This window comes from Pelophylax lessonae, assembly GCF_965119305.1.
Source record: "Pelophylax lessonae genome assembly, chromosome: 1".
In the NCBI taxonomy this organism is placed as follows: Eukaryota; Metazoa; Chordata; class Amphibia; order Anura; family Ranidae; genus Pelophylax; species Pelophylax lessonae.
This window is the reverse complement of record NC_138768.1, coordinates 459148522-459174533: the sequence shown is the minus strand read 5'-3', so window position 1 is coordinate 459174533 and position 26012 is coordinate 459148522. Positions and strand designations below refer to the sequence as shown.

The 26012-nt window shown below is 44.5% G+C and overlaps 1 protein-coding gene across 3 annotated transcripts in view; it reads left to right on the top strand.

Annotated features, from left to right (window-relative positions):
• KCNN1 (potassium calcium-activated channel subfamily N member 1) overlaps positions 1-17560 on the top strand; it is a 210662-nt gene extending 193102 nt beyond the window's left edge. For all 3 annotated transcript variants that reach the window (XM_082266734.1, XM_082266733.1, XM_082266732.1), the window contains exon 9: positions 16330-17560. In XM_082266734.1, the coding sequence (XP_082122860.1) occupies positions 16330-16614 (285 nt within the window). In that variant the 3' untranslated portion in view covers positions 16615-17560. The remainder of the gene's footprint in view (positions 1-16329) is intronic.
• The last annotated feature ends 8452 nt before the right edge of the window (positions 17561-26012 follow it).

The window sequence follows — 26012 nt, the reverse complement described above, 5'->3', positions numbered from 1 at the left end:
ATTCATTTGGTATTAAACTAGGGATCGACCCATTATCGGCAAAGCCGATATATCGAAGCCTGATATGCACTTTCCCCGATATATCGGAATCGGCCTTGGAGGTTACTGTTATTGCCGCTTTTTCGGAAAGTTCTTTTACTGGAGTGATGCCTGCAGCTAGAGGCATCACCCTGGTACTGACGTCCATAGCCGACAGTCGGCTGTCTTGTAATGGCAACCGATGCGGCTGAGTGGCCTCCCACCACCTTCCGCGGCTCGCCCGGGTCTCCCAATCCCACCGAGAGACCCGGGCAACCAGCCTGCACGGTGGCCGAAGACCCGATTAAAGTCGCATTCAGCTCTGATCAGGTCTCCGTGCAAAAACCTGGAAGTGATGTCAGGAGTGACATCACTTCCAGGTACTGTCTGGCGCCAGATTAAAAAAAATGACAGCATTCAAAACTGCCAAACTTGGCGTTTTGAATGCTTTTAAGTGCAGAAGAGATCCCTCCACAAGAGTACCTGTCAAAAAAAAAAAAAAAATTTCTAAATGTACGAAAATATCAGCTCGTATCGGCCGATACCGATATGCGATGACCAAAATATCGGTATCAGCAATGAAAAAACGATATCGGTCAGCCACTAATTTAAACAGTGATGTTATGATTTCATTTTCCTCTGTTTCTTGCTTAAAGCCTATGTGCAGTCAAATTGAAAAACAGAAAAATCAGCACAAGAGACACAACTTACACCTCCTCCCTCTGTGCTCCCCTCTCCCACCTCCACAATCTTCCATTGTGGTGCGAATTAATAAAACTGTGGGAGCTGTCACGGGCTCTTGTCAAGGATGCCTGACTATGCCCACCCTTTCCACCCAGATCCCCCATTCATAGAAGCTTTTCTACAGCTTCTATGCATAAAACACAATCTATGAATGAAGGAGCTGGCATAAAAGGTGGGCATAAGATGAAGGCAGGGCTGGCGATACCGTAAGGCAGCACAGGCAGCCGCCTAGGGCGCCAGGTTAAGGGGGGGGGGGGCGTAAAATGTTCCCTCGCCTCTGTAGACAGACTTCTGTGCTCCATGTCCCAGACTCTGAACGCCATCTGCACCCTCCATGGACCCATTTCTGATCTGCTCGCATTTCTCTGGTGCCTCTTCCTTACCCATAGTATTTAGCACTCACTCCTCCCCAACAACTCTGCCTCACCTCCTCTAAGCCTGTATTTCCAGCAGTGGTGGGAACTTAAGGGGTTGCAATTGCTCCACGGGGGCCATATGCCCACTGTGGCAGACAACAGCAAACACCTGTTATTTGTCCTGAGCATCAGCCATTCTTGAAAGGCAGCAGCCGACAGCTTGTTTTGCAGATAACGGTGCCGGAGGCTGACTGCTCTTCTCATGTCACCCCATAAGCTGCCTCTATTGGGGAGTGAGCTCTTCTTATATGCAATATGCAATTATTTAAAACAAACTTGCCAAACAAGTTACATTATATGCAGGATTCTTTTCATGTCAAGATGCTATACCCCAGCCACATCTCTCATGGTCCAGCACAAGACACCATCAGACTTGATCAGTATTAACAATGTGAAAGTGGAATACCTCATATTTGATTTTCTGCACAAGTGATCCATCTATATAGATCAGCCGAGGGACCTTGTACTGACCCCCGACCACGGGCTTTAATTAGAAGTGCGGACAATTTGTGATGCAACAGTTGGGGACATATCCAGGAGGCTTAAAGTGGTAGTAAACTGCAGCCATGACAAAAAAAGAAATCCCCTGCAAGGCAATTGCATAATGTGCTAGTATGTATCACATACTAGCACATTATGAAAGCCTTACCTTAAAACAAAGCCCTCCAGCGGTGCATCACACATCGCACTTGTGCGTGGGAATTGCAACCATGACAGAGCACTCTGAAGAAATGGCACAGGCATGCCGTTTCTTCAGAGCACATGCGCCCATGGCATCACTGGCTGCCAAAAGAGTAAACATCTCCTAAGCAGTGCACGTTTAGGAGATACTCGCCTTATTATAAGCTAACTTGTAGGTAAAAATAACAAAGCAAACGTTACTACCACTATAGAGCTGTTTAGGCAGCCATCTTAGGACATGGGGTGGGGTGGGGGGGGTAAAATGCACCTTCACCTAATTAGATAAAAATCCTTCCACGGGCCCTGGATGAAGGGGGATTTCACTTAACAGAAGAGGCATCAGCACAAGGTACACATCCTACATACTATAATTTATGTCCATTGTGTGGGCTTTTGTGTTTTTATTTTGACTGCATTTAGGTTTTAAATAAAGTGATTTGCATAGTTGTATCACCCTCCTAGGTAGGTGCTAGGAAAAAGCATATATTGGCCCTGTCTGCTTATCAGGGGGTCTGGATTTGTTAGCTATTCTGTCACATGCCTCCAGGTGTGGCCTGTTGAGTCTGGGGAGTCTCCCCACTGTATCCAATGAGGGATCTTGTTGGACAGTGGAGGAAACCTAGCCAATAGCACACCAGGGTTTATGACTGTCCCAGTGTGCAGGGTTTGCCGCAGTGCACCCTGGGATTGGAAATAAATCTGGAGGGAGCATGTGACAGAGTGTCTCTTGGTGGGAGCATGAGTCCCAGGAGGAGGTGACGGCTGTCTCTACTCCTGTAAATGTGAAAAGGTGGTCCAGGCAGTCGGCCGAGGGACCGGAGGTTGGGCTGGGCTGCAAGGGATCCAGAGTTGCTGACCGAGTGGAGCTACTGGGCAGAGATCTTCAGGAAAAACAGTGTCATGAGTTCTCAAGATCTGCCCAGGGGTCTGCTAGGAGAGGGGACCACTCCAGAGAGGTCAAAAGGGATCCAGGAGCCAGCTAACCAGGAGTGTACAGTAAAGGGGGTGCCAAGTAGTAAAGTCCTGAAGTTTGGGGAGTGAAGGGGGTGCCAGGAAGGGCCCTGAAGTGTTCAGCAATACAGTTTGCATTAAAATCAGCTACCTCAGGAAGGAGTACTTTGGGGAGCTCAAAGGGACTTTCCACGGTCAGAGGTGAAGTTCTAGTAACTGGCCTAGCCGAGCCCAGCATCAGTCAGCGTTAACCAGCATCAGTGAAGCGTTAACCAGCGTCAGTGAAGCGTTAACTACTTGCCGACCGCCGCAAGTAGATATACTGCAGCGGTCAGCCCCGGCCAGGCAAAGTGACGTATATATACGTCACTAGCCTGTGACCGGTTTGTGAGCCAATAGCGTGCGAGCGCGCGCGCGCCGCGGCTCGTTCACGGAGGAGTCCGCGCGTGTGACCGGCGGACCCGTTGTCCGCCGGTCACACTACAATCGTCGGTAGAGCGGGAGAAAGGCGGGCGGCTTATGTAAACAAGCCGCCTGTCATTCTCCCCTGTGTAAAAATGGAGATCAGACGGTTCTACTATGTAGAACCGTTGATCTCTGTTTTTACAATAGGAGACATGTCCCATCACAGTTAGAAACACGCCCCTAGGACACACTTAACCCCTCCCTATCCAATACAGTTAACCCCTTCCCTGCCAGTGTCATTTTTACAGTAACAGTGCATATTTTTAGCACTGATTACTGCAGTAATGTCACTGGTAACCCCAAAAGTGTCGAAAATGTCAGTCAAGGGTCCGATCTGTCCGCCGCAATGTCACAGTCCCGCAAAAAAAATCGCAGATCGCCGCCATTACTCGTTAAAAAAAACCACCAAAAATGACAAAAATCTTTCCCTTTGTTAGTAAACGCGATAACTTTTGTGCAAACCAATCAAAATACGCCTTTTGCGATTTTTTTTGCCAAACATATGTAGCATAAAACAAATTGGCCGAAAATGTTAAAAAAGTTTGATTTTACATTTTTTGGGGGGAATTTCATATAAAAAAATGTGAAAAATATTGTTATTTTTGCAAAATTTACACTCTTTTTTTTTGTTTATAGCGCATGATCAAAAAATCGCACAGGTGATCATATACCACCAAAAGAAAGCTCTGTTTGTGGGAAAAAAAGGACGTGAAAATTAATTTAGGTATAGCGTTGCACAACCGCACAATTGTCCGTTAAAGTCACGCAGTAAAAAATCGCAAAAAAAACCCTGGTCGGAATGGGGGTAAAATCTTCCGGGGCTTAAGTGGTTAATCAGCGTCAAACAGCATTTTTCAGTGTCCCTGCCTATTCGTGCATAGTTCAAAACCAAAGAAACTAAACTGGTTCTTGTCTGAGGTGCTCACACTTGAAAAACATGCTTAAAGGTACTGTTGTTGCTAGCGGTAACCTAGGGGGACCCACACTCAGCAGATCCCTTGGAAGTAGTCATACATAGTGTATGTGCAGTATGTACATATTTAGAAACACAAGTAGTGACAGAACTGTAAAAATGAGGATACAATTGTACAAATTATGTAAAAAAAAAAAATATTGATTTTTTTTGCAAGCTAGACAAGGTTTTAGTTTTCTGTTTCTGTTTGATGTACTAAGCAAGGGTTAATACTGCATAGGTTTGTTGGTGCAGATCGCCTCACCCCCGCCATAAAGATGCTGTACGTTCCTCTACTTGATTGATAGGATTTGCTCCGTGAACCCACCTCCAGCTTTAACTGGTGTTCTCTGAATGGAAGTACACAGTTCATATCTTGTCAATCAAAGTCCCATACAGCACGGTATGGAGTCAGGGAAAAAGAGAAGAGCTAGTATTGTTTAGCCACCATTCTCAGGTATTCTTGTTCTGTAGAGCTTGAAGGACTTAAAGCGGAGTTCCACCCTGGGAATACATTTTTTATTAAAAATACCCCTGGGACAGTCAGGGCTAGTACATTCCACAATGGCTAGCCTCTGATCTGTCCCGGGTTGCACCTTTTAGGAGAAATACTTACCTTGAAAATGTATTGTCCAGCGCTGCCATCTCAAGTGTGGGCAGCTTGCAGCCAGCGCGATCCTCTTCTGCGTCCTCTTCCTTCTTCTTTGGTCCCACGATACACTGCACCGGCCCCACCGTCACTTCCGGTGCGCGCGCGCGTCATCCCTCCACAGCTTCTGGGCATGCCCAGAAGCTGTTTAGAAGGGAATGACGCGCGCGCACAGGAAGTGACGTCGGGGCCGGTGTTGTAAAATTTTGTCGGACCCGTGAAAAAATCGGACCTCATCACTTCCGGGGACAGAGCATCACAAAAGAGCTGATGGGAGTCGTCCGTGCGCATGCGCAGAAGACATTTTTCGAGGTTTGGCAAAATTATAACAGAGAGCGGACAGCCGATTGAGAGGAGGCGGGGCTGAGGTGCGACGGAGGACACCGCGGCGTCATTGAAACATTACAGGGACGGAGGCACATATGCAGAACTGAATGGAGAAGGCGGGACGGAGGTGCGGCCATGTAATAAATGCAGGGCTTAAGCGACTCCTTCTGTTTTATTATCTTTAGTACTTATCGTATTATTTATCCTTAGGATTTCATTACATTTAGTTTTTCTTATTTTGTATTATAGAAATACTAAATGTTATGAAATCCTAAGGATAAATAATACGATAATTACTAAAGATAATAAAACAGAAGGAGTCGCTAAAGTCCTGCATTTATTACACGGCCGCACCTCCGTCCCGCCTCCTCTATTCAGCTCTGCAGATGTCGCGGCGGTGTCTTCCGTCCTACTTCAGCCCCGCCTCCTCTCAAGCAACTGCCCGCTATGTGTTATAATTTTACCAAACCAAGATAATGTCTTGTGCGCATGCGCACTTGAGACTTCCATCAGCTGTTTCATGAAGTAGGGCCACCGGAAGTGACGAGGTCCGATTTTTTCATGGGTCCGAGAAAATTTTAGAACACCGGTGCATGCGCAATGATTCCTGGGAGCGATGACGTTCAGCTCCCAGGAATCATTGCAAAAGCCAGGAAGTGACAATTCGCCGTGGCCGCCGAGGGGAGGAAGAGGAAGTAAGGTAAGTATATTTTCTCTACGAGGTAAGTAAAAAAAAAAAAAATTGCGATTATCCATTTGTTTTTCAGGTGACCCGGAGCAAGAAGATGGAGGTAAGTATAAATTTAGGGTGGAACTCCACTTTAATTCTACATACATTTTTGGGGTGGCATCAAGCCTCTGAGCACCCAAAGTCACCTTGACAGTGATCAAGACTGTGGCTGGCCTACTGGCATGTTTATATCTATACAGTAGTATTCTTTGATTTGTAATGCCAATAACAATTATTGCTTCTCTGCCTTTTGGCTAAGATCATGTGTAGTATCTGTTCATATCAGTGTCCAGTAGGGCTATCATTCTGGCTTGCTTGGGAGCTGGAGTGGCTGGCTATGTACCCCTGCTGGAGTGATGGGGGCCCTGAAGGCTAGTACCAGCTAGAACAGAAACCAGGACATCCACAGGCTGACGGGGCACAGAAGAAATTCCCCTGGTAAAACAGGATGAGTCCTGTGCTTTCTGATTTGAGTGGATCTACCTTGTTCGACCATGGGCTGGGAAGGCAGAGAGTGTCTGTGCCCACTGGGAGTGGTCACCCTAGGAGTGTTCTTAGTAACACTTGGGTGTGAGACTACAGTGTGAACTGCCACATGGTCACAGTCACTAAAACTTTTTCTGCACTGTGCCTTTAAGGGCTGGGCCTTTTGGCTAAGTCCGAGGCAATTTTTTGTCTTCCAGGCCTCAGGGCCCAGCCAGTGCACATGCATGGCCACTAATTTATTCTCATTTATTTTTCTCCACCGTTTGTCACTCTTTCACTTTTGTGTGTGTTTTTTTCTTACTAAGATGAAGGGTGTGAGTCCTTGGGCTTGCCCTGACATCATGGGGGAGGATGTGTGGCCTTCTGGTTCCTACCTACCCTGCCGCTGGGAGGGGGACTTTCTTCAGGAGAGCCCCCCAACATAGTATTTAATGTTCAGCTTTGGCTAACATAGAAAAACAGGGTCTGTCAGGCCTTCTGGCAAGGCAGACAATTGAAACCTTATGTCCCTGTCAAGACCCTTGCGCCCTGGGGGATCAGGTAGAGGTCCTACCCCTTCGGGGGGATGGACTAAAGCACACCCTTAAGTGCACTTTTTAGTGTGTGTTTCACATGCACGTTTTTTGTTCACTTAATGATTTTTCAGTTTTTTAGGTTTTTGCACCACCAGGGTTAGAAAAAAGTAAAACAAAATAATAATATTTATAGATTGGTTTTAGAATTTTGGTCCTGGGTGTGCTGACTTGCTGTTTGAACATCTCTTTGTACCCAGGCAAATGTCACCCATCCATTGTCTATATGTTGAACCCAGGGGCGGATCCAGAGACTAGTCTTGAGAGGGGCACTGCCAGAAAATAAGTTGTTGCTTACAGAACTGTATTGCAAAACAAACTGCACTTCTGTGATCCATAGGAGAAGTACAGCCAAACAAGCTTTCCCTGTACTTCTCCTTTAAGTGTGTACCCAGCTAAAAGTGGAAAGGGCTTAAAGGGGGGTGAATAAACAGAATCTGAGCCTACTCGCTGTATACACTGCACACACATACCACAATCCTTCTACCACAAAATACTCCTAATTACTATGCCACAGGTTACAGTTTTATAGACACATATAAACCTCAGAATGAATGATAATTTTTTAAGAAAATTAAATGTTTCCATCACATATGCTTTACTTTGCACGGAAACTGATCACTTTGTCTGACTGGGCCTACCTTAACCAGTTCGCCGACCGCCCACCGCAGATATACTGCGGCAGGGCAGCTCGGCTGCACAAAATCACGTATATCTACGTCATTTCGTGCATGCGAGCTCGGTGGCGCGCGCCATTCCCCCACACAGTCAGTAAGCATATTTAGGCATACATTAGCCCCTTTGATCACCCCCAGTGTTAACCCCTTCCTTGCCAGTGTAATTTATACAGTTACAGTGCATATTATTTAGCACTGATTACTGTAGTAATGTCACTGGTCCCCAAAAGCGTCAAAAATGTCAATTAGAGATCCGATCTGTCCACCGCAATGTCACAGTCCCGCTAAAAATCGCAGATCACTGCCATTACTAATAAAAAAATAATTAGAAATAAAAAGTCCAAAAATCTATCCCGTAGTTTATAAATGCTATAACTTCTTACCTCTTACGTCCTCAGAGTCACCCCCCTTACATCGGGGTCACCAGAGTCACACTCCCCCCTTACTCCAGGGTCTCCAGAGCCACCCCCTTTACATTAAGGTCCCCAGAGCCACCCTCCGCCTTACATTAGGGTCCCCTGAACCACCCTCCCATGCATCAGGGTCCACAGAGCCCTCTCTCTTACATCAGGGTCCCCTGAACCACTCCTTTACATCAGGGTCCCCAGAGCCTCCCTCAGTACATCATGGTCCCAATAGCCACCCTCCCTCTTACATTAGAGTCCCCTGAGCCACCCTCCCATGCATCAGGGTCCACAGAGCCCTCTCTCTTACATCAGGATCCCAAGAGTTGCTCCTTGTTACATCAGGGTCCTTAGAGAGCCCCCCTCCTTACATCAGGGACCCCAGAGCCCCCCACTTTACATCAGGGTCCCGAGAGCCCTCCTTGTTACATCAGGGTCCCCAGAGAGCCCCCTCTCCTTACATTAGTGTCCCCAGAGAGCCCCCCTCCCTCACTTAAATCAGGGTCCCCAGAGCTCCCCTTATTACATCAGGGCCCCCAGAGAGCCCCCCCTTACATCAGGGTCCCCAGAGAGCCCCCCACTTACATCAGGGTTCCCAAAGACCCCCTCATTACATCAGGGTCCCTAGAGAGTCCCTCCTCCTTACATCAGGGTCCCCAGAGAGCCCCCCTCACATCAGGATCCCCAGAGAGCCCCTCCTTACATCAGGGTCCCCAGAGAGCCCCTTCTTTTATCAAGGTCCCCAGAGAGCCTCCCCCCTTACATAAGGGTCCCCAGAGAGCACTCCCTCACATCAGGGTCCCCATAGAGCCCCCCTCACATCAGGGTCCCCACAGAGCCCACAATCACATCAGAATCCCCAGAGAGCCCCCTCCTTACTTCAGGGTCCCCAGAGAGCCCCCCTCACATTAGGGTCCCCAAAGAGCCCCCCTCACATCAGGGTCCCCAGAGAGCCCCCCTAGCATCAGGGTCCCCAGAGAGCCCCCCTCACATCAGGGTCCCCAGAGAGTCCCCCCCCACATTAGGGTCTCCAGAGAGCCCCCTTCTTGCATCAGGGTCCCCACAGAGCTGCCCTCACATCAAGGTCCTCACAGAGCCCCCTCCTCACATCAGGGTCCCCAGAGAGCCCCCCTTACATCAGGATTCCCACAGAGCCCCCCCCCCCCACATCAGGGTCCCCAGAGAGCATCCCCTTACATCAGGGACCCCAGAGAGCCCCCCTCACATCAGGGTCCCCAGAAAGTCCCCCCTTACATCAGGGTCCCCAAAGAGGCCCCTCCTTACATCAGGGCCCCCAAACAGTGCCCCCCTTACATCAGGGTCCCCAGAGAGCCCTCCCCCTCACATCAGGGTCCCTAGAGAGCCCCCTCCTTACATCAGGGTCCCCAAAGAGCCCCCTCATTACATTATAAAAGAAGCAAAAAATATGTCCCTGGGGAATTTTATTGGACCAGGCTAAGGAAAGTAGTACAGTAAGAAAATACAAAAAGGTAGATAAAAAAATAACATTTATTTAGTCAAGTTAAAATCGACATATAATAACAAATCAAATATATGATAGAGATAAAAAGAACATGGTAATGTAATCACGTTCAAGTGGTAATACACATATCCTGGGGAGGAGTGTAGATCATAGGTTCTTGTGTGTATCCAACATGTTTTGAAATTTGAAAATTCCTTCTTCAGGGAAATGTACACAGAACATACAATCACCACATCAACATCTAGAAAGTATATAAAACAAGTATGAGTAATACAGTGAAGTATGTACATGTGCTAAGGCCGTCTTTCCATCAGTATAGGGAATTCAAATATTTAAAACATTCATTTGAGTCACTTAGAGAAATATACATCCCCACAGGGGTTCACAGTAACTGAAAAAAGTGTGTATATATATATGCAAAATGCATCGACTTACCCAAACGGCAGGATGCATGTACGTAACCCTTGCGTCAATAAGCCAAGAGATAAAAAAGCAAACGAATGTCTATGCAACCGTTCAGCAAAAACCTTTGATCTGGCCCTATTGTATTGCACCAATGGAAAGAGAATATATATATACGTTGTACAGAGGGCCACTTGGTGGGGTACAATGTACAGGGGAGCAAAGGCCCCCACACGTCAAGATGGTCCTGAGGATCCCCACTGTTGGTCCTGTTTCCCCCAGAAAAAGGTCCCTGTCCACACAGTGGTCACAAGGAGCACATAAGAAGAAACGGTTGTACACCTAAGGTATAATGATAAAAAAAGGGGGAAAGATTACTATGGATTGCTACAAAAGCGCATCCAGTTATGTAAGGGGGGAGGAAAGCAGTAAAGTTTAACTTACACAGAGAGGGGGAAATCTAATCTTATATAGACAACACAGATGGCTTTATCCGACTGCAGTGACCCAAAGGTAGTGGGAAATGCTCCTAGGAGTGCATTTATATGCTACTCCTGGCAATACTTACCTAATTGAGGAAGTGGATATAGCTGTGTGGGAAGGTGTCGGTGGGTGTCTCCCACGTCCGTGTCCCCATAACTCACAAGTAGTATCCGGTTATCTCTATCCTGGGATTGGTCCCCCCTCTCTCTCTCTCTAACGAGCAGAGGAGAGGGATTGATGACCCCGCTCCAGGAAGTATTCCCCCGGTCCGTGCGGCGTCTGGCGCCGCCGCGTATGGATGACACAATGGCGTCCGACGTCACATGACCGCCGACACGAAAATGGCCGGCTATCGCGGGAGGATGGAAAAGATCCCACGGATAGGCGTGGACAAAGGACGTGCAGCGTCACAGAGGGAGCTCGAGTCCAACCACGTCCTAAACCAGGCCACCCAAACTACAGGCCCCAGCAAGCGGGGGCCTTTGCGTGCCGGGGAACACAATGTGGCCGGCCAATGGGAGAGAGGGCGACAACAGCGGGTCTAGAGATAAATAATAAGTAAACAAACATATAAAATGGGCATATAGTGTACTATATTTTTGGAGGGGCCAGATACCGAGTTAGATGAACGGTTATAAGTGTGTTACTATATTGAATATCCCATATAAAAAGGGATGGAGCGATGAACACCTGTAGCACAGAATATACAATGCTTCACAGATAATTATTCACAAATACAAAATATTACAAGATTCCTATCTTGTATATATATAGGTACAAGTACATATACAAATCCGATTAGTCAGTCAACATTTGCACATCTTAGGCATCTAGTTCATATTATATTACAAATCTAAGCAACACAGTGCATAAATATATGGCATTTCATAAGAGGGACAGGGAACAAGGAAGGATAAGGAGGAATCATAAAGGAGAATATGATAACCACGTAAAGAGAACCAAGAAATGATTGTTCTATTAAACAGCAATGTGACAAGATATAAGAAGATCCAGTGTAAGGGATTATTCTATAAGTCCCATTCAAAACCACCCGAACTAAATCCAGGAAGGAAGGGTTTGAAATTAAAGGCTTCGTTGAGCCCTGGAGGAGAAATCGCATTAAGATTTGAAATCCACCGCAGCTCGCGTTGGAGGAGAACCTTATTCAGGTCTCCGCCTCGGGGGCTGGGGTGGATTCTATTTAATGCCAAAAAAGTCACAAAAGGAGTATTGGCCCCATGTACTAGAGCAGAGTGCCGGCCCAAGGGTACATCAGGGTCTTTTTGTTTGATGCTAAGGATATGTCGGTTTATCCGTTTCCCAAATTTTTGGACGGTCTTCCCGACATAATAACATCCACAGTCACAGGATAGTAAATAAACGACAGCTGTGGTTTGACAGTTAACATAGTGTCTTGGATGGAAATTCCATCCATTGGGGAGTGTTATCTTTTTCCTAGTATCAATGTAGCGACACTGAGCACAAGATCCGCATGTACCTAGATAGGTACAGGGGTCACTCCTAGTTTGGCCCCGATATTCACTGCTTACCAGAAAATCATTCAAAGAAGAAGCTCTTTTGAATGTAATCTGGGGTATATCAGAGATAAAGGGGCTAATGGTAGGGTCGGATGTAAGGACATTCCAATATTTTTTGAGAATTTTTCTAATATGTTGTTGTCCCTGGGAGTATTTTGTAATGATCCTAGTAGTGTCATTCGATCCCCTATCCCTTTTGTGAAACAAAAGGTCCTGGCGTGGGCGCGATTTGGCCTTATTGAAGGCCCGTTTTAGACATTTAGGACTATACCCTCTTAGCAATAGTCTCTGTTGTATGTTAGCGGCTTCCTTAAGGAAGGACTCCTCATTGGTGCATATACGTCTCGCCCTTAGATATTGTGTATATGGAATGGAGTTTACCAGTGGCTTGGGATGCAAGCTAGATGCATGTAAAGTGGTATTGCCGGAGGTTGATTTCCGGAATAGTTCACACGACAACATGTCGCAGTCCCCCCTGGATATCTTGACATCGAGGAAGGTCACCAAGACGCTGTCGTGTTCCATTGCAAACTTGAGATTTAAATCATTATGATTGATATAATCAAGGCATTCCAAAAAAAGGGAAGGTGGACCATCCCATATCAGGAAGATATCATCGATGTAGCGGTACCACATTGGTATGTGGTCCGCATACATCGAGAACTCTTCCGTTAAGAAGAGATCACGCTCCCACTCCCCCAGGTACAGGTTGGCATATGCCGGGGCACAGCAAGTGCCCATGGCAACGCCCTGTACCTGGAGGTAGTGGGAGCCTGCAAAGCTGAAAACATTGTGTTGCAAAATGAAATCTAAGGAGGCTAGAATAAACTCATGGAATGATCTATTGTTGTAATTGGTCCTTGCTAGTACCTTCCGAATTGCTGCTAAGCCTAAAGTATGAGGTATAGAGCTATAAAGCCCCTCTACATCTATAGTTACCAAGATTGCATGTGATGATATATGGATATTTTCCAATATGCGCAATAGGTGAATCGTGTCCTGTATGTAGGATGGGAGGTCCGTTACAAGGGGTCTCAAATGTTGGTCTACAAGTCTACTAAGGTTTTCAGTAATTGCTCCATTGCCTGAAATGATAGGCCTTCCTGTTGGGTTGGATACACTCTTATGGACCTTAGGAAGGGCGTAGAACGTGGGAATACGCGGGTGACTAGTTCTAATAAAGTCCCATGTCATCTTGGGGATAATATTGTTGTAATAGGCCTCATCTACTAGGGTACAGAATGCCATATTGAATCTTTCCACGACAGATTTGCTAATTGGTCTATACCAGTCCGCATTTTTGAGAATACGTAGACACATAGAGACGTATTGGCTATTATCCATGAGGACGATATTTCCACCTTTATCAGATGGTTTGATGGTCAACCCATGATTATTGCGAAGATTATTTAAGGCCTTTTTCTCTTCCGCGGAAAGATTACCATGGATTCTAATATCCGCAAGGTCAGATTTCAGATTCCTTATCTCCCTGGATGTAAGTTTCAAAAACGTGGCTATGGCATGATTGGAACTGGGTGAAGGGTAAATATTGGATGGTTTCTTTAAAAGTTTTTGTTCAACCACTAAAGGGGGTGTGGGAAAGTCAGGGTCCTCCACCTGTGACAGTAGCATCTCAATGTCAATTCTGTCAATGAGATCTAGGGGTTAGTTTTCTTCTAGAAGGGCTTCCAAGTTTGTCAGTGCCTGCCGTTCACTTGGGGTATGTGCAGTGTCAAAAGTTTTTTGGGAATAAATACTCTTAAGTAAGAGTTTTCGAGTGAACAAGTGTATGTCCTTAATGGTCTCAAATTTGTCAAGACGTGAGTCAGGACAAAAAGTGAGACCCTTGTGAAGAAGTTGGGTTTCAGTGACTGTAAGTGCATGTGACGAAAGATTAATTATATTAAGTTGATCAGTGCATGTGGAAATTTCCTTATTCTGAACCATTTTAGTTATGTGTTTGGGGGAACTGTGGTCTTTCCTAAAAAAATCTTGGGAATTCTGGGAGTAATTATCGGTGAAGTGTCAGTTGAATTGGCAGGGACAGTGGCCTCATTTGGAGGGTTAGGTTGCCCACCTCGGGAGGGGGGAACGATCTCCTGGGTAGGCCCGGATGGAAACATTTTTGTTGTTTGTTCGTTCGGGATCTTATGATGTTTTTTGGGGGGACCCTCTCCCTGGCGACGTCTCTTCTGTCGTCTACTATTTTTAGTGGATTTAGAGGAGTTTGAAGAGACAGAGGAATTGTCAGAGGCACACGAAAATTTGAGTGATTCATTATTTTTCGAAATATTTCTAGAACTATAGCCCTGATGCCATTTATAGGCCTTACCTTACTTGAATGCATGCTTATCGCGTAAGAATTTAGCTTCTTTCTTTTTTAGTATTTCCTTATTGAAATATTCAAGGTGTTTTTTTTAATTTGATATTGTACTCCTCATATAGAGGGTGTGTCTTAAAGGGGGTAAGTTCTAGGTATATTTTTTCTATATTTTGATTAACCTCTGTAGATTGTCTCTTGTATTCACCAATTAAGAGTTCTATCATTTGACTAGAACATTGCTGTAGATTGTCTTCCCATGCTTTTTTGAAGACAGGATCAATGTCCTCAAAAGAGGGGAAGATTTGGATCCGCAAACCCAAAGGGTTGAGACCATCTTCCTTGTATTGTTCAAATGTTTTAATGTGCAAGTGTATGGCTGATTTCTTCTCAAGCCATTTGGTAAGACCTGAGAAGATAAATGTCAGCTCAGATGTGATAGATTCCTGCTGGCCAAATTCTTTCTGAAGGCCAGTTACAAAATCCTCCCAAACCTTACCCTGATATTCCGCCATGAAAGGAGAAATAGATGCAAAAGGCTAAAAATAGCCAAAGAAAAGATGAAGTAAATGAGAGAGAGACAGACAAAAAACGGATAGGGCAATTTGCTGTATCAAAGAATGGGACGTGGGTATTTGCTACCCGAAAATCAAGATGCAAAAAATGGGGTTGATACAGAAAATATGCCGGCATATTGTCTGTATCAACCCCATTTTTTGCACCCTCATTAAATTAGGGCCCCCAGAGAACCCCCCCTCACATCAGGGTCCCCAGAGAGCCCCCCTCACTTTAGGGTCCCCAGAGAGCCCCCCCCCACATCAGGGTCCCCACAGAGCCTCTCCCCCTCACATCAGGGTCCCCACAGAGCCCCCCTCACATCAGGGCCCTTATAGAGCCCCCCTCACTTTAGGGTCCCCAGAGCCCCCCCACATCAGGGTCCCCAGAGAGCATCCCCTTACATCAGGGTCCCCAGAGAGGCCCCTCCTTACATCAGGGTCCCCAAAGAGTGCCCCCCTTACATCAGGGACCCCAGAGAGCCCCCCTCACATCAGGGTCCCTAGAGAGCCCCCTCCTTACATCAGGGTCCCCAGAGAGCCCCGTCCTTACATTAGGGTTCCCAGAGAGCCCCCCTCACATCAGGGTCCCCAGAGAACCCCCCCCCCCCCACATCAGGGTCCCCAGAGAGCCTCACCCCTCACATCAGGGTCCCCAGTGAGCCCCCCTCACATTAGGATCCCCAGAGAGCCCCCCCTCACATCAGGGTCCCCACAGAGCCCCCCCCCCTCACATCAGGGTCCCCAAGCTGCTCCTCCTCTAACAATAAATATGGGTTCCAGAAGTTTCTTACTTTCTTTAAATTTATAAGGTGTGAAGCATGGGGGAGGCAAGGCACTGTCAGCAGGCAGGTCCAAAGGAATAAGTTCCACACACTGGGAGCAGAGTCAGACAAACAATGTGGTTGGTTTGTTGGTTGATAGCAACCAACCACTGTTAGCTATAGGAGTAAGCCGGGAGGTGTGGCGGGAAGTGATAGATCTACTCTCTGCTGGATGCCGGGGGGCGGAGTCGTATTAACCACGTGGTTGGTTGCTAGACGCTGGGTGGTCGAACCCAAGTGCAGATCTAAGAGTCTTTACAGGATTTTGGTTCTATTATGGTCAACATACACCTTAACAGAGAGTGATGTACAGGAGCAGCAGTTGAGGGAAAATCGTCAAATTGGGACAACTGTAATGGTAACATTTGTGTAATTTTCTTTCCTGTCACTTCCTTGATGTTCTTTTTTGTTCTCTTGGACATAAAATTTAAGGAAATCTCCCCAACAGGTCACATCCAGCAAATAAATAAACTGACAAGGGTTCTAACCAGTCCCCATTCTTTCCAAAACTAAAAAGAAAAGTCTGGGCTTTAGATACACTTCATTTTTATATAACTCCATGTTGCAAAATACTGTGTATATAGTAGAAAATGTAGTACTTTTATACATTTAAAATGTTAATTTTTCAATATAATCTTTTCACTCTTACTCAGACGCAGAATGTGATGTATGACCTCATGTCTGAACTGCAAGAACGAAATGATGATCTTGAGAAGAGGATCATGACCCTGGAGACCAAGATTGACTCCCTGAATGGTTCTCTCCATGCTCTTCCAGGGCTTATAGCTCAGGCTCTGCTCCGAGAGCAGGGAGAACTCTTCCTTCTGCGGTCCCACAGGCCTTTTCCCCCTTCCAACAGCTCGGACAATTCATGGAGCCCCCCACGGAGACGTACCTCTCCTTCCACTGCCCCTCACACTTCTTCAGACAGCGGCTGAAGGGAGAAGAGGAGGGATGGAATTCAGGGTGGGAGCGGTGGAGTGAAGACCTAACAATCTCACCTTTTATCCATAGCCACTATGTGGTTTAATTATGTCAGCTTTTTTTCTTAAAAGCCTTGGATATTTGTTAACCCCTGAGGGTTCTTTGAAAATGCTGGAGTGAGAGTTCTATCAAAAATGAAAAGAAAATATAAAAAATGTTTGTGTAAACACGCACACGCGAGTACGCGCATGGCGCGATTATCCCTCTCTCTGTCACAGGGTAATCCTGCGCAGTGATGGGGTATAGTCCAGTCTAGATAGATTTCTAAATCCGTCTGCTAAAGAAATCTCCAAATTGTATTTATTTTGTTTTAAAATAGGTTTTTAAGGTTGTCTGCCATGTGTTTTGTTACAGATACAAACACCTTTGTCCTGAGGCTTGCCGCTTCATGTTTTTAAAAAATGGGCAGTCAGTCATATTTTTTTAAACCCCCCCTCCCCCTCCCCCTTCCGCCAAAGGAGAAAACTGTGTATGTATATATAGATATATAAATAGGAATGAAGGTGATACAAATAGTATAGATTTTAAAGAGTCACATATGAATGAGATGAGACTGCATGTAACCTTGTTTTTGTCAGAGGAAATCGCAACATTCATCTGGCAGGAAGGTGTTCAGCTGTTAGTGGGCCATTAATTGGTCCTAAACGTACGTGTGTGTGTTTACATATATAAATATGTATATATAAATATAGCCATATATATATTTATATATATATATATAGTATAAAAGAAAGCAAAACTCTGTATTTTTTTAAACTTTTTGTTTCTGGAGTGGTGTAATGTAGTATGTCAGAGTTACTGCCCCACTGGGTGACAGGTATTATTGTATGAGGGTCATGGTGAATGGTGTATGAGACTGGTATCTGGTTTTTAAAATAATCAGTAGAAAAATTAAATTTGTAAGGCACATACACTCTATTACCAAAAGTATTGGGACACCTGCCTTTATATGCACATAAACTTTAAAGTCATACCAGTCTTAGTCTGTAGTGTTCAATATTGAGTTGGCCCACCCTTTGCAGCTATAACAGCTTCAACTCTTCTAGGAGGCTGTTCACAAGGTTTAGGAGTGTTTCTATAGGAATGTTTGACCATTCTTCCAGAAGCGCAGTTGTGAGGTCAGTCACTGATGTTGGACAAGAAAGGCCTGTCTCGCAGTCTCCACTCTAATTCATCCCAACTGTGTTCTATCGGGTTGAGGTCAGTACTCTGTGCAGGCCAGTCAAGTTTCTTCACCCCAAACTCCCTCATCCATGTCTTTATGGATCTTGCTTTGTGCACTGGTCCAAATCATTTGGTGGAGGGGGCATTATGGTGTGGGGATGTTTTTTAGGGGTTGGGCTTGGCCCCTTAGTTCCCATAAAGGGAACTCTTAAGGCTTCAGCATACCAAGGCATTTGGACAATTTCATGCTCCTAACTTTGTGGGAACAGTTTGGGGATGGCTCCTTCCTGTTCCAACCTGAATGTGCACCAGTGCACAAAGCAAAGTTCATAAAGGCATGGATGAGCGAGTTTGGGGTGGAGGGATTTGATTTGCCTGCACAGAGTCCTGAAATCAACCCGATAGAACACCTTTGGGATGAATTAGAGTGCAGATTGCAAGCCAGGCCTTCTTACCCACATCAGTGCCTGACCTCAAAAATGCACTTCTGGAAGAATGGTCAAACATTCCCATAGACACACTCTTAAACCTTGTGGACAGCCTTCCCAGAAAAAAGTTGAAGCTGTTATAGCTGCAAATGGTGGGGCAACTCAATATTAAACTCTACGGACTAAGACTGGGATGCTATTGAAGTTCATGTTCGTTTAAAGGCAGGTGTCTCAATACTTTTGGTAATATAGTGTATATACTGTGTGTGTGTGTGTATATATATATACATATATATATATCCCTCTCTCTCTCTCTATATATATATATATATATATATATATATATATACAGTAGATATATATATATATCAAACACAGTAAATACAGTGTGTATGAATTGTATATTTCTGTTCCATTTAAGTCATTTTTTGTAAGGTGCATATATAGTCAAAACTTTCCTTTTAGTTTTGAATAAAGTAGAGAACGGATAAAGGCGTTTTTTTTTTTTTTTGCTGTCTGTGCCTTGCTGGGAAGATTTCCTTTTACTTCTTCTACTGGAAATGCAACAGAAAATAGAGGAAATCTCTGACAGTTTTCACCAGAATAGTAGGATAATTTGCCCTCAACATTTGTCATAAAGGTCACCGATCAAACACGGTGAATCAGGGATACGGACAGCAAAAAAACTTAACAGTGGGTCTAAATTCTATCCAAAACCAAAAAAAAAATGCCTCTACAAACATTTGTAGAGGATGGGGTTTCAAATTAAAATAAAAAAAAAATAAAAAAAGTAGATCTCTGTTTCGTCCATCTACAGTATTTAACTCACATTTGAATAAATAATCCAAGATTTCTGATTTAAATGAATGCTCAAATTACAAACAGTTGAAAACATGTTTAAAATTATTTTTATTTCATTTATAATGCTAATCAATTGGAGTTTAAAGAGAACCTACCACCACCTGGTACACAAAAAAACTAAAGGCAGCAGGGCTTTGTATACGTCCTCCTGCATTAACCACTTGCCGACTGCCGTCGGTAGATTTACTGCGGCAGTCAGCCCCTCACAGGCAAAGCGACATAGGTTTACGTCGCTAGCCTGTGAGGCTCTGGGGAGCGAGCGCGCCACCGAATGCGCGCTCCCGCTCGGTCATGGACCCCCCCCCCCCCGTGCGTGTACCCGGCGGACCCGATGTCCGCCCGGCACTCGCGATCGTCCGTGACACCGGGAGAAAGGCAGGCGGCTAATGTAAACAAAGCCGCCTGTCATTCTCCCCTGTGTAAAAATGGTGATCATACGGTTCTACTATGTAGAACCGTTGATCACTGTTCTTACACAACTAGCCACAGCCAATCACAGTAAGAATCACGCCCCTAGGGACACACACCACCCCTCCCTCTCAAAAAAGTTAACCCCTTCACTGCCAGTGTAATTTTTACAGTAACAGTGCATATGTATAGCACTGATTACTGTAGTAATGTCACTGGTAACCCCAAAAGTGTCAAAAATGTCAGTCAAGGGTCCGATCTGTCCGCCGCAATGTCACAGTCCCGCAAAAAAAATCGCAGATCACCGCCATTACGCGTTAAAAAAAAAAACAACAATAATGACAAAAATCTTTCCCTTAGTTAGTAAACGCGATAACTTTTGCGCAAACCAATTAAAATACGCTTTTTGCATTTTTTTTTACCAAAAATATGTAGCATAAAACAAATTGGCCTAAAATGTTAAAAAATTTGGATTTTTACATTTTTTTATTTTGGGGAATTTCATATAAAAAAATGTGAAAAATATTGTTATTTTTGCAAAATTGATGCTCTTTTTTTGTTTATAGCGCATGATCAAAAAATCGCACAGGTGATCAAATACCACCAAAAGAAAGCTTTGTTTGTGGGAAAAAAAGGACGTCAAATTCGTTTAGGTACAGCGTCGCATGACCGCGCAATTGTCCGTTAAATTCACGCAGTGCCGAATCGCAAAATAGGCCCTGGTCAAGAAGGGGGTAAAATCTTCCGGGGCTTAAGTGGTTAACAGAAACTCAACGGATGTGACTGATCCATGGAAGTATCCCTACAGCAAAATCAACACTTCCAGCAGTTCCAGCATTCCTTGCTGCTCACAGTGCTACCTCCCACACCTAAACCCTACATCATCAGTGTCTTTCAGCAGCATTAGGAGAACTCTTAAAAGGTCAGCACTAAACATGCTGCATAGTAAGCCTAGTGTCATTGTTTAGTACGCTTTGATTTTAGTGCAGATCATAGGAGGGTTTTCATCATTCTAGGAAAATACACTGATGTTGTAGAAGTCAGAGGGAATAGCCCTAGTCTCTCTGCTCAACAGTCCCTGAAGTGTTAATTTTGCTGTAGGATTGCCACTATCATATCCTATTTTACTACCGATTCCCTGACTGCCTTTGGTTTGCTGAGTACTTGGCTGCAACAGGGTCTCTTTAACACAGAATTTAAATTAGTAAAACTTTTTAAATACACACATTTAAAGCTATTTTTATATTTAAAAAAAAACACATTTCAACTCAAGATCTAGAATTTACTTTTTTTTTTGCCCAAAAGTATTGCATAATTTATTGTATAATTTCCTACTATTTATCACATTACTACTCAATATAAACACCTTGCAGGTAAATGCTTAACTTATGGCTCGTTTCCACTGAGCTTTCTGGTACGGTTCGGTTCGGTACGGTACGCTATTTATGCCGTTTCCTTTGTGAATGGTACCCTAATTCCGAACCGTACCGTACCACTTTTTTGGGACCCTTTCGTTGGGGTACCAAGCACATTAGTACCGTACCAACAGGGTGGAGCTACACTCTGCAGAACTTTGATTGGTTGACAGAGAATCGTCTATCACAGCTTTCCTGCTACACCACGCCTATCATAAAAGGGTACTATTGGCAGTGGAAACGCAAGGTGTACCGTTCCGAACCGTACCGAACCGAACCGTACCGTACCACTCAGTGGAAACGAGGCATTAAACAGATGGAATTATTGTAAACCAGATCCAGTCTCATCCTGACACCTAGTCCATGTATCCCTCACTGCACCTGTAGGGCAGTATAGGACACTATGATGCCCCCTTAGGAGGGTTGTAGTCTTCCCAAGGACACTGTTGGATTCTGTAGTGGCCATCTTGACGTGAAGTGGGAAATTCTGTATGTGATGGGTTAATAGGGTTATAAGTTAGTTAATTGGATTCAACACTAGAATATCATTTATTATAAAAGTTTGAATTTTCAGTGCACGCCAGTAGTAAATGTATGAAGATGACAGCAGCCTTTAGTGTAGAAGAGGGAAATTGGCAATGATAAGACTACCCGGGTTGGGTGTTTTATGCTGCTTGGGTAGGCACTTGGGCATTATATGTTTATGCTGGTTTTTCTTGGTTTTCTGCACACATGAAAGACATCATTGGTGGTAAAGTCAGAGAGCCACTTATGTTAGAGATCTTTATGATAGATATTAGGTAAAAATTAAAAAATGGAATATTAATGATTAACTTTTTAATAATTCTATATAGGCATTGTTGGAAGATGGGCTATGTAGCATGATGCTTTTAACTGGACCTAATACACCCTTGAATATACTGTAGGTCTGCAGATGGTATATTTTTAATGTGAAAACAGTTGCTGGTTCTGTTCTCAAATGCATAATGCCATGTACTCCATCTGTCCATCAGCACCACAGTCCGGAGGAAGAATGCTGCTGCTGCATAAATGTTGAGTTTTCTATGGATGATACCAAGTATACTGGGTAAGCATGTTCTATATGAAACATTATTTCCATAGAGGGCACTGACTACCTTCTAGAATCTAGTCAGCTTCCAATTTCACTCCAAAGCAGGGATTTCTTGCTGAGGAAAACCAATCACCTCTCAACTCCAAAATCCGTACAGTGTCTATCCAGCACTAAAAAGGTTGATACCCCCTGCATTTTAGGAAGGGTTGGTAATGTTAGTTACCCAGCTCACACTAGTAATATCTAATTTATAGGTTTTTATTTTAAAGGACGTAAAAAAAAAAGATACTTAGAAACTATAATCAATTTTCTAGAAAATATCAGAATGCCACAGGTCTAGAAAAAGAAATAAACTCTGTTGGAGACTTTTTATGGCTTACTGTGGTTTGTTTGATTGCATGCTACTTTGCAACACTGAATACTCCTCCAAAAAAACAGATATTTCAGTTTTGCACAAGGAATGTATGTTGAATTATTTGCCAGCTTCTTATACATCTCTAGAAAATTCTAGTAATGCAGTATCTCACAAAAGTGAGTACACCCCTCACATTTTTGTAAATATTTTATTTTATCTTTTCATGTGACAACACTGAAGAAATTACACTTTGCTACAATGTAAAGTAGTGAGTGTACAGCTTGTATATCAGTGTAAATTTGCTGTTCCCTCAAAATAACTCAAGACACAGACATTAATGTCTAAACTGCTGGCAACAAAGTGAGTACACCCCTAAGTGAAAATGTCCAAATTGGGCCCAAAGTATCAATATTTTGTGTGGCCACAATTATTTTCCAGCACTGCCTTAACCCTCTTGGGCATGGAGTTCACCAGAGCTTCACAGGTTGCCACTGGAGTTCTCTTCCATGACAACATCCCGGAGCTGGTGGATGTTAGAGACCTTGCACTCCTCCACCTTCCATTTGAGGATGCCCCACAGATGCTCAATAGGGTTTAGGTCTGGAGACATGCTTGGCCAGTCCATCACCTTTACCCTCTGCTTCTTTAGCAAGGCAGTGGTCGTCTTGGAGGTGTGTTTGGGGTCGTTATCATGTTGGAATACTGCCCTGCGCCCCAGTCTCTGAAGGGAGGGGATCATGCTTTGCTGCAGTATGTCACAGTACATGTTGGCATTCATGGTTCCCTCAACGAACTGTAGCTCCCCAGTGCTGGCAGCACTCATGCAGCCCTCAGACCATGACACTCCCACCACCATGCTTGACTGTAGGCAAGACACACTTGTCTTTGTACTCCTCACCTGGTTGCTGCCCCCACACACTTGACATCATCTGAACCACATAAGTTTATCTTGGTCTCATCAGACCACAGGACGTGGTTCCAGTAATCCATGTCCTTAGTCAGCTTGTCTTCAGCATACTGTTTGTGGGCTTTCTTGTGCATCATCTTTAGAAGAGGCTTCCTTCTGGGACGACAGCCACCCAGACCAATTTGATGCAGTGTGCGATGTATGGTCTGAGCATTGACAGGCTAACCTCCCACCCCTTCAACCTCTGCAGCAATGCTGGCAGCATTCATTCGTCTATTTCCCAATGACAATCTCTGTATATGTTGCTAAGCAAGTGCACTCATTTTCTTTGGTCGACCATGGCGAGGCCTGTTCTGAGTGGAACCTGTCCTGTTAAACCACTGTTTGGTCTTGGCCACTGTGCTGAAGCTCAGTTTTAGGGTCTTGGCACACTTCCTATAGCCGGCCCTAGGTCATCTTTATGTAAAGCAACAATTCTTTTTTTCAGATCCCCAGAGACTTCATGAGGCTCTTGTCATGAGATGCCATGTTGAACTTCCAGTGACCAGTATGAGAGAGTGAGAGTGATGACACCAAATTTAACACCCCTGCTCCCCATTCACACCTGGGACCTTGTAACACTAAAAAGTCACATGACACCAGGGAGGGAAAATGGCTAATTGGGCCAAATTTGGAAATTTTCACTTAGGGATGTACTCACTTCTTATTACAAATTTTTTTTAATTTGGTTTCAAAGAATAACAGAACGATATCACAATCAATCTGTAAGTTATAAACAGACAGAGAGTCAGGCAATGGAACTTTCCTTTTAACTCAATGGAAACTGAAACCCATAGCTAACCCATAGCTAAAAGTGCGAGAGAATAGTAAGGCACATTCATATAACAATATAGAATTTGGTAATTTCTTATCATCTGTCTCATGGACACAGTGAAGCAATAGGTCATATACCTGCGTAGCAAACTTATGTCCTATGGGCAGGTGAGTAACTTAGCGTAATATAGCACGAATGATGTGCATATTTAAATACTTATCAACTGCGACAGAACAAACACCCCTATGACCTAAGGTCAGGGTACAGGGAGGGGTATGTAAAGCTCTCGAAATTGGGCCCAAAATGTGAATATTTTGTGTGGCCACCATTATTTTCCAGCACTACCTTAACCCTCTTGGCCATGGAGTTCACCTGAGGTTCACAGGTTACCACTGGAGTCCTCTTCCACTCCTCCATGACCGCATCACAGGACTGGTGGATGTTACAGACCTTGCCCTCCTCCACCTTCCATTTGAGGATGCCCCACAGATGCTCAATAGGGTTTAGGTCTGGAGACATGCTTGGCCAGTCCATGACCTTTACCCTCAGCTTCCTTAGCAAGGCAGTGGTCGTCTTGGAGGTGTGTTTGGGGTCATTATCACGTTAGAATACTGCCCTGCGGCACAGTCTCTGAAGAGAGGGGATCATGCTCTGCTTCAGTATGTCACAGTACATGTTGGCATTCATGGTTCCCTCAACGAACTGTAGCTCCCCAGTGCTGGCAGCACTCATGCAGCCCCAGACTATGACACTTCCACCATCATGTTTGACTTTAGGCAAGACATACTCGTTTTTGTATAAACAAAAAACAGTGCTGTGCCAGATAAAAATGAAAATCCAAATAAGGGACTCAATAAATATAATAAATATAAGTGCTCCCAGTGTCCAATCATAAAAAGTGTGATCCATGAAATAAGTGACTCGTGAGAAAGAAATCTTCACATCTGTGATCACCACTGCAACTCCGTGATGTGCTCCACTTCACCACCACCCAGAAATCAAAGCCTCTCGACCTAATCTCTGACCCAAGAATCACCCCGGGCCAGAGGTAGCTTTACCCCACAGGGGTCAGAAGGTGGTATGAGGGATCTCCAATAAGACACCTACAGGTTCCCCAAGGATGGGTTTCACTCTCCCCAAAAGCAGATACCAGGCATAAAAGGAAAGGCACAAAAAGATTGAATGCTCTCAGTATGGATGAATACAAATAGTATTTAATAAAATCATGTACTCACAAACGAGCACTCAACAGTGCATGTAAACATGAAAAGCTCCGCACAGCTGAGAGGATATGACTTCCGGCAGGATAGGCTCTGCCCCCTATACGCGTTACGTCGTCACAAATGAGCGGTGACTTCTACAGTAGAGACCTATACTATAGAAGTCACCGCTCATTTGTGACGACGTAACGCGTATAGGGGTGGAGCCTATCCTGCCAGATGTCACATCCTCTCAGCTGTGCAGAGCTTTTCACTTTTGAGTGCTCATTTGTGAGTACATGATTTTATTAGATACTATTTGTATTCACACATAGGGAGAGCATTAGATTTTTTTGTGCCTTTCCTTTTATGCCTGGTATCTGCTTCTGGGGAGAGTGGAACCCATCCTTGGGGAACCTGTAGGTGTCTTATTGGAAATCCCTCATACCACCCTCTGACCCCTGTGGGGTAAAGCCGCCTCTAACCCGGGGTGATTCTTGGGTCAGAGATTGGACATTGGGAGCACTTATATTTACTATATTTATTGAGTCCCTTATTTGGATTTTTATTTTTATCTGGCGCAGCACTGTTTTTTGTTTATATTTTGGATTGTGGAGTGAATAACACTGTTTTGTGTTAGCAGCCAGATATTAGGATTTATGCATTGGTAGCACATTATAATTAAACAGCATGATTTATTATTTCATTATCACTATTGCGCTGATAGTT